Source organism: Histoplasma capsulatum, genomic scaffold (assembly GCF_000149585.1).
Source record: "Histoplasma capsulatum NAm1 scaffold_1 genomic scaffold, whole genome shotgun sequence".
NCBI classification, from domain to species: domain Eukaryota; kingdom Fungi; phylum Ascomycota; class Eurotiomycetes; order Onygenales; family Ajellomycetaceae; genus Histoplasma; species Histoplasma mississippiense.
In genome coordinates this window covers 7,130,334-7,138,912 of record NW_001813982.1, presented here as the reverse complement: position 1 = coordinate 7,138,912, position 8,579 = coordinate 7,130,334, and the positions used below count along the sequence as shown (strand labels likewise).

Sequence of the window (8,579 nt, the reverse complement as noted above, 5' to 3'; positions counted from 1 at the left end):
TCGTTCCAAAGAACGAATTTCTCGAGGTCGGGAGGATCTAATTGCCGACGCCAAGCCCTGATATTGTTAGGACTAAGAAGATCTGGTGAAAGGCAGAAAGAATATCCAAGTACCTTTCGGAGAAGCGGCTCCATCTAAGGCTAACTGGGGCATCCACGCTTACGAGAAGGAAATAAGGTCTCATGAGGAGCCTTTCCAGCGTTGCCTCATCCCAGATATCGGTAGTAACCCAACGATCTTGCCATCTTCTTGTTACGAAATCGAGTAGTTCATCGACAGTCTGAAATACGTGAGCCCCGTTTTTAGGGCCCTGACTTCCGAAGGATGGAGGTAGCTCATTTTGTCCAAGAAGATGGTCGGGTCTATGGGAGAGTTGGAGCTGGTGGAATCCGTGTTTCTGGATTAAGTATTCAGCAACGGAGTTTTTCCCAGAGCATATTCCTAAAGACTACGTTAGTTTCCGTTTCTATTTATTTTTCCTTCTTCTTCTTCTGCACCGGAAATGGAAAAGAAAAGAAAAAAATAAGAAGAATCATAGAAACGGGGTGTTGGCAATAGACCTCCACATAGCCCTATTAGCATGGTTTCGGTCTAGATAATTTTTGGGGAATAGTCGGCGAAAAGAGGTGCAGATTGTTCTGTGATTTTCCGTTGCAAGTTTTAATGCCATTCAATGCAATATCTCTTCAAGACAAAAGCAGGTTAATGATGGTTCGCGATCTTATTTTCCATAACTTCAGTAAAATGCTGTCTGACACCACACAAACTTACAAAAACATTTGGTATGCAACCTGATCATGTGACAAAGCTCACAACGGCCCTGGAGAGTTTCTTGGCGGCGGAGCAATCTTACATCATAACCCAACCTAACTATCGAACATTATCTCGACTCTTCTTTGCATATACAACTTTTGGAGGCTATTATAACCTCTAGGTGAACATAAGGGAGCTTTGTGACTAATATCCAAGTGTTCTTTCATCGCAGCTGATGTCCCCACGAGACCATTGTTGATCACCCGTTGGAACACACAAAGTTAGGACAACGCTCTGCTGCAATCAGTTATTTATTTGCTGGAATTCCTATGCCAAAAAGATAAGTCCTCTTAGGATTTCAAGTCGCCTGTCGCCAACATGCAGTATACACCCTTCGCCTCTGATATAGAACTTCCTTTCTATACGTCCTTGGCTTCGCTGAAGATAAACCATGACAAACTTGATGACTCCGCTCGTAAGCTGCTTGGGCTTTATGAGATCAGATCTACTGATCGCCCGGAGGCTTCATGCCGTATGCAAATTCATGGAACTGCGTTGACCCGAGATGAGTAAGTAGAACCATTACTGGCAAAAGTGTGATGTTTACTCACAACCTCCATTGCACAGAGTACCATTTGGCTACTATAGGGCAGAAGGGATGATAAAGAATGTCAACACCATTGAAGAATACCACAATATTGACAGGAATGCCCTTTTGCTACAAACAGGAAAGATGGTACGCATAACCCCGCATACTGAAACTAACGTTTGTACTGAGGGTGATCCGCTGGGAATAGATATGGGATGCAATCAATGATGAGACCATTTATTCATGCCCATCCTTGTTAGTTTCATTCATTGTGCTTTCATTTGCGGATCTGAAAAAGTATAAATTTTCATATTGGTTTGCTTTTCCCGCAATCCATTCCGCACCGTCATGGACATCCGTAATGGATCCGAAGCCGTTGACAGGCAACGAAAGTTCTACCCTCGTTGACGCAGTTCAAACGTGGCGATATGGAGTTGATGCCCGCCAACACGGGTTCTTTCTTGCTAGGAAGGATTGGCACGTGGTCAACAGTCCATCGGACGGCACTGTGCTTAACAAAGCGCACGTCGATAACCAGCAATCCTTATCACCAATTGCTAAAGAACTCGGCTTTTCCTGGAAAATCTCATCCATTTCAGACTTTGAAACCGGATTTTTCCACGATGCTTTGCCTGAGGATTGTTTTGTGTGCTTCGCTGATCCATCGAACTACCCAGATGCTCCAGGTTGGATGTTGAGGAACCTTTTGGTTCTCGTCCGCCAGCGATGGAAGCTTAACGAAGTCTACATTCTTAGATATCGTGATGTTCAATCGAAAAGGGATCAAGGGCGAAGTGTTGTCTTAAAATTGAGATCAGATACAGCTCATCTCGACCCGAATGACTCACGGCTCGGGTCTCAAATGCCCATGCCCAAAGTCACTGGGTGGGAACGAAACGCTGCGGGGAAATTAACCGGAAGAGTCACTAACCTCACAGAATATATGGATCCTAGAAGGTTTGTCTAATGATTTTGTATTATTTTAAAGCGCCTTTGAACAAAGCGTTTCTAACGAGAGGAAACAGGCTGGCTGATCAATCGGTGGACCTGAATTTGAAACTTATGAAGTGGAGGATCAGCCCTAACCTGAATCTCGAGAATATTAAAAATACAAAATGTCTCCTGCTGGGCGCAGGGACTCTGGGAAGCTACGTTGCGCGCAATTTATTGGTGAGAACAGCAAGGTCTCTTATATGCAGCTCAATAACTGATGCTGGGGGGTACAGGGATGGGGTGTTCGAAAAATTACGTTTGTAGATAATGGAACAGTGTCATTCTCCAACCCTGTGAGACAACCACTTTTTGGATTTAATGACTGCTTGGGAGGGGGGGCTAAAAAAGCCCTTCGCGCAGCCGCCGCTCTTGAAGAAATCTATCCAGGTGTCGACGCATCTGGTTATGTGCTCTCCGTCCCAATGCCAGGCCATCCAATAACCGATGCTTCGAAGGCCGAACTAGAATTTAAAGAACTCAAGAAGCTCGTTGATGAACACGATGCGATCTTTGTTCTGTTGGATACTCGAGAGGCCCGGTGGTTACCAACCGTCATGGGAAAGGCAACCGGGAAGATAGTGATGAATGCAGCGCTGGGTTTCGACACGTATGTTGTAATGCGTCACGGGGTTGAAAATTGCTCGGCGCCAGAGACAGAACTGGGATGCTACTTTTGTAATGATGTTGTTGCTCCAGCTGATGTGAGTCATTGTCTCAATTTATAAATGTGTGGTCTGTGCTAACTCCATTTTAAAGTCTATTAAGGACCAAACATTAGACCAGCAGTGCACAGTAACTCGTCCCGGTATAGCTGCAATAGCATCTGCCTTGTTAGTTGAGTTGTTTGTATCTGTTTTGCAGCATCCAGATGGTCCAGCCGCTCCTGCATCCATCCCCAAACAAGAAAGTCGGACCGATCACCCTCTTGGAATTGTACCTCATCAAATTAGAGGATTCTTGTCTAATTTTTCGAACGTGATCGTGTCCGGGAAGAGCTACAACTGTTGTAGTGCTTGTTCGGGTAACATAATGGATGCCTACAAAAACCATGGGTGGGATTTCGTTCGTAAGGCAGTAAATGAACGTAATTATGTTGAAGAGTTGAGCGGTTTGAAAGAGGTAAGTCTCTCCTTGAAAAAACGGGTTGTAATTGGAACTAAATTCCACAGATCCAGCGTGTAGCCGAAGAGGCTTCAGCTTCCATTGATTTCGAGTCGAGCGATTTGGAAGAAGGCGATGGAGAAATGATTTAGGATATAAGAATAAATGACCAATGTATACATATTCTTTGCATGCCAATTTCTGGGCACAGATAATACGCTCCGTGGGTTTAAGTGCTGTTTGATTCGTATGAACTAGAGGTGCGGAGGACGGCGTCTTTAGCAGCATTTTGTTTCCGTCTTAAACCAATAAAGTATGCCTCTTTCGATTCCTAGAAGAAAATTTAGCAAGAGATCAAGGCCAGCGGACTTCCTGTAAACATACACTACGAGACGATTCTGGTTTCTCCCGATGGACGGTCTGGAATAGTTCTTTCAACTGCCTTTCCAGTGCTTTATCTTCGGCCCCTTGATAGAACTTGCAAACGAAATGACCCCCGGTTTTTAAAACGTTGAAACTAAATTCGAGCGCCGCTCTACAGAGGTCCTGTTTCGGGGTTTTCTCATTAGTAACGGGAAGAAAGAAAGATTGATAGGAGATTAGTTTCAATCATACCATGCTTCCGGCATGATCTCGAAAGCTCATTCCGCTCGTGTTCATCATCCTGCGATATGGGTCACTAAGGCTTTTCTTCCAGAAACCAGTTGTTTGTTCCCAGGGGGCAGACATGTCGCTTAGCACCACATCAACTGTTTTATCCCCGACAGCAACATCGGGGATAGTTTCATTGGCCCCATCTGCTTGTGTAATGTGCGAACTAGCACTTCGTTCCCGATCAATGTATCCTTCAATTTCTTCGACTTCGTCATCGGTCCTTGGCTGAGAACGTTGATCGGCATTCTTGAAGTGGTTGAGGCTTTGTGCTCGTCCACGATTAGGGTTTCGTAGAAATTCTCGGACATAAGCTTGTATCTGCAGCGAGAGGAAGTTTCCTTGGATAGTCGAGACACCTTTCGGAGGTTGAGCAGGAATTATATCCACCCCAACTACACGACCGTTTGGCCGAGTGAGATCCACGGCAACCTGTAAGACAATGATTAGAACCTTTGAGGAAAGGAAGGAAGAGGGAAAATGGGGCAGTCGAACCTGTGACCAAGATCCACGGGCATAACCCTTATCAAGTCAGTCGAATCCAAGATATGTTGTTAAATAAATAGGTAGTCAGTCATTCATACCAAATCTACTACGCTTTGATCTGGGCTTAAATATTTTGTATCTGTCATTGGATCTGTCGAATTCAATCATCAGACAGGTCAGCACAAACGTAGACATTGAAGGTCAGATGAAGCGGTAGAAGCTTAAACGCTGCACGGCTTTTCAATCCTTTCACGCCTGCTTCTCTCGAATATTTGTCCTTCGCTTGCCGAGCTTGCCATCGCTTCGACGACGAATATCTTTTCGATATCTCAATTAGTTCCCGCGGTTTCCTCCCTAAACTTTTGCCGGATGGCAGCCACAAATGGTAAGAAAGAATGAGATTAAGGAATTTCATATGGGATTGGGGAATCGAGTTTGAATTGCGTAGAGTTAACAATTCTCTGCCCATTGGTGAATCTTCAAAAACTGGATCCCTAAATATTATCACGTGCTTAAATTCATGGTGTCAATGTTGAGCAACCACTAGTATTTACCTAGCTATTCTTTCTCTTAGCATACATATAGACATGAATAGGTTCATATGAGAGCTTTCTGAGAAGGGTTGACCTCGTTTGTCCAGCAGAGTTATTTAACACGTCATTCAGATGCTGCCATTTTCTATAGGAGTTTTCTAACTATGAGCAGCTCGAATATTCCGTCGTAGAGGAGATATATCTGCATATGCTTCTAATCCTCGACCACCACCAAGCCGTCGACCCGGCGCACCTAAGCCCAGTTGACCTCCCCCGAGGGCTCGAAAGCCAGTCAGAACCCGCCTTCTATCTTTACTGGATTCCCCAAATCCTTGTTCATCATCATCATCAAACAACGTGCCCTCTGGCTTCCTCGGCAGAAACCTCCGTTTGATCCCCGCATTTTTATTTGTAGTTGACGTTGAGGGTTCGTTTTGTCGTTTTGTGGGTTGCGTATTTTGCGTATTTTCGTGATCATCATCAGAATTCACCATAACGGACACATTTTGCGACTTTGGCGGGGGCCTCCGTTTCGTCGCTTTTGTGGCTTTTGAGTGAGAGGGTTTGCTAGATTTTGACCGGTTATCTTCAACATCCTCCTTCATCCTTTTCACTGGCTTGCGGACGTGCTCTAAATCCGAATCGCTCGCCGACATGCCAGAAGATTCTGCCGTAGTACTGGTTCGATTCAGGAATGGCGTTGTGGAGAAAGTTGACTTCTCGCCAGGAACAGCAGGCATCCTACTCATTCTCTGGTGAGCTACAGCTGCTCCTGGAGTGGTTATCGCTACATCTGACTCAAATCTAGACGTGCTTCTCTTCCGTCTCTGGTCTTCTTGCGGTGATCCAGCATCATCCAGTATTGTGGGCCGGTCTAAGGTGCTGTCATCTTTTGACTGACGTAATTTATTTCGAAGACTAGCCAGCTTGTTTTCAAGAACGAGTCGATGACGCGCCCACTCGAGCGCTTCAGTCTTCATGTCATTCTGGATTTTTTCCCGTTCACGCCTCTCTCTAGTAAGCTCCTTATTCAACTCCCCAAGTTCGGTAAGAATTTTGCTATCCACCTCATTATGTTCCACATCCTTCAGCCGTGCCTTCTCTAACGCATTTTTCTCACTTTGAAGCTCAACTTCGAGCGAGCGAAGCTGGCGTTCTAGCGAGAGCTTCTCCGACATCAAAGCTTGGTGAGACAAAGCCTGCGATTTCAGCTGCTCAATTTCGTGTTTTAAATTGGATATTTCTCGCGTCATGGCTCGCTTTTCGGCTAGCAGTTTACTCGAGTCGGCTGCCGTCACCTGTAGTTCGTTTATGTTCGACTATGGAGGTATCAGTATGGGTCTTATCACTGTACATCTGAATGCTTGCCTTTAAATGCTCGATCTCCCGCAACTGGACTCGGAGAGAATTTCGCAAGGAGTCAATCTCATTCCGTGCTTGCTTCAGCTGCTCCTGCGCTTCCGAGCCAATCTTCTCTGCTCTTGCCAGATGGGTCTTCACATCCTCAAGTTCGGAACATAGATCGTCTTTGTCATGGCTCGCAAGTAAGGCTTGTACGCGCATGATCCGATTTTTCTCATCGCCGATAATTAATTTTGTATGACAGAGAGCTTTCTCATACTCTATCTCAAGACGCGCACTGGCCGGAGAAAGCAGCTAACACATGTTTTGTGAGCAAGTGAGAGTAAATTGGAACAAATGATAAGTGACCTACCTCCGAATCTTGTAGAACTGCCGAGCTCCTTTGCTTTCGTGATGCCATTAGCACTAGATTATTTCACTAGTTATTTCTGAAAAATCGCCTGCCAGTTTGACAAATGCTAGAGCTCTCTGCTGGCACTTGCAATCCGTTGCTTGATCGGGTGGGTGTGGTTGGATTAACAAATAATCCGTGACCCAGGCGATGAATGATGATGATTGGACGTTCAGGGATCGCACCAGAGTGCTTCGTAGTCTCGCTCCGTACACAGTGGCAATTACCCACCAAGTTTCAAAAGCTTCGAACAGGTGTTTGGTAGCCTTACTTTCTTTTGAAGTGAAAGAGATTCAGCCATGAGGGCTCTCTCTATATTCACGGCATTGATTTGCCTAGTTATCTCGTCTACTGCCAAATCTACTGCTGACAAGTACGAAACCTACCAAACTCGGGCAAAATCGAGCACCCCAATTGAACTTGATGATCAGTCGTATGATGACCTGACATCGAAACCACGCGACTACCATGTTGCCATAATCCTCACCGCTGCAGATGCGAAATATGGGTGCCAGGTTTGCCGCGAAGTTCAACCCGAATGGGATCTCCTCGCCCGAAGCTGGACTAAAGGCGTCCGTCAGGACTCACCTAGATTACTTTTCGGTACTCTGGATTTCTCTCGGGGAAGAGATACTTTTCAGAAGGTCAGTAAATCATCTTTTAAATAAACCTTTTTATGCCTTTTAACTGACTCGACTGCATTGATAGCTTATGCTTCAAACGGCGCCGATTTTAATGTTCTTCCCTCCTACCGTTGGCTCTGGGGCGAAAGCAGATAGAACCCCTATCCGATATGATATCACGGGGTATAGAATACATCCTCATTCTACTCTGAAGTCCATTGCTAACTATTTACAAGGCCGCTATCCGCAGACCAGATATTCAATTGGATGAATCGATACCTCCCAGAAGGCCATAGACCGCCTATTGTCCGTCCCATAAACTATGGGCGAATCATGACAACAACGACATTAGTCCTCGGTTCTATAACTCTCTTTACCGCGTCGTCACGATTTATCGTACCTATTATCCAAAACAGAAACCTGTGGGCCGCAATAAGCCTGATCGCGATCCTCATTTTCTCCAGCGGACATATGTTCAACCACATCAGAAAGGTGCCATATGTGGCACCGGATGGAAAGGGGGGTATCAGCTATTTTGCCCCTGGCTTTTCGAACCAATTTGGTTTGGAAACTCAAATTGTTGCAGCTTTATGTATGTTTCCCCGGCCAATACGTCGTCCAGCATACCATTTACATTTTCTGAATTACATTGTCTAATATTTGATAATGCATAGATGCTATCCTCTCATTCGCTACGATTTTCCTTGCAGTGAAGGTCCCTCGAATTGTGGATCCTAAATCGCAGAAAGTGAACGTGATTGTTTGGGGTTCTGTTGTCTTTGTTATGTATAGCTTCCTCCTAAGCATGTTCCGTTCCAAAAGTGGTGGTTATCCATTGTTTCTCCCTCCATTTTAATGGAAAAAGGTATAGCTTAATGAACCAATAGATGGAATTAATAGAATTTCTGGGGTTGATTTGCAAAATAATTGGTTGAAAATGATGTTACCCAACATTAAATGGCATAGATTAAGTGATACCGGCCTAACTGTCAGACAGATGTTGTTTACTGAGTAATCCTATGTGAATGATATGCTCTTTGTAATAATGGTAAACATTTCTATCAGCTTACCGCCGACACCATGCCCGTAGAGGGGAT

At 45.0% G+C, this 8,579-nt stretch overlaps 4 protein-coding genes across 4 annotated transcripts; 2 read left to right on the top strand and 2 right to left on the bottom strand.

Annotated features, from left to right (window-relative positions):
- Window positions 1–1,131: 1,131 nt before the first annotated feature.
- On the top strand, window positions 1,132–3,517 carry HCAG_02033 (conserved hypothetical protein; the record flags this gene model as incomplete). Its single annotated transcript, XM_001544936.1, has 6 exons — window positions 1,132–1,322; window positions 1,381–1,489; window positions 1,551–2,299; window positions 2,368–2,512; window positions 2,569–3,036; window positions 3,092–3,517. The coding sequence occupies 6 exons, from the start codon at window positions 1,132–1,134 to the stop codon at window positions 3,515–3,517; spliced, it is 2,088 nt and encodes a 695-aa protein (XP_001544986.1).
- A 148-nt stretch (window positions 3,518–3,665) lies between these two features.
- HCAG_02032 (21S rRNA (uridine(2791)-2'-O)-methyltransferase MRM2) lies at window positions 3,666–4,719 on the bottom strand (the record flags this gene model as incomplete). The annotated part of the gene is made up of 4 exons (XM_001544935.1): window positions 3,666–3,767; window positions 3,821–3,982; window positions 4,052–4,519; window positions 4,672–4,719. The coding sequence occupies 4 exons, from the start codon at window positions 4,717–4,719 to the stop codon at window positions 3,666–3,668; spliced, it is 780 nt and encodes a 259-aa protein (XP_001544985.1).
- A 545-nt stretch (window positions 4,720–5,264) lies between these two features.
- On the bottom strand, window positions 5,265–6,868 carry HCAG_02031 (predicted protein; the record flags this gene model as incomplete). Its single annotated transcript, XM_001544934.1, has 3 exons — window positions 5,265–6,425; window positions 6,475–6,762; window positions 6,821–6,868. 3 exons carry the CDS (start codon window positions 6,866–6,868, stop codon window positions 5,265–5,267), a joined length of 1,497 nt encoding a protein of 498 aa, XP_001544984.1.
- Window positions 6,869–7,158: 290 nt separating this feature from the next.
- On the top strand, window positions 7,159–8,338 carry HCAG_02030 (conserved hypothetical protein; the record flags this gene model as incomplete). Its single annotated transcript, XM_001544933.1, has 4 exons — window positions 7,159–7,503; window positions 7,568–7,665; window positions 7,719–8,074; window positions 8,157–8,338. The coding sequence occupies 4 exons, from the start codon at window positions 7,159–7,161 to the stop codon at window positions 8,336–8,338; spliced, it is 981 nt and encodes a 326-aa protein (XP_001544983.1).
- Between the last annotated feature and the right edge of the window lie 241 nt (window positions 8,339–8,579).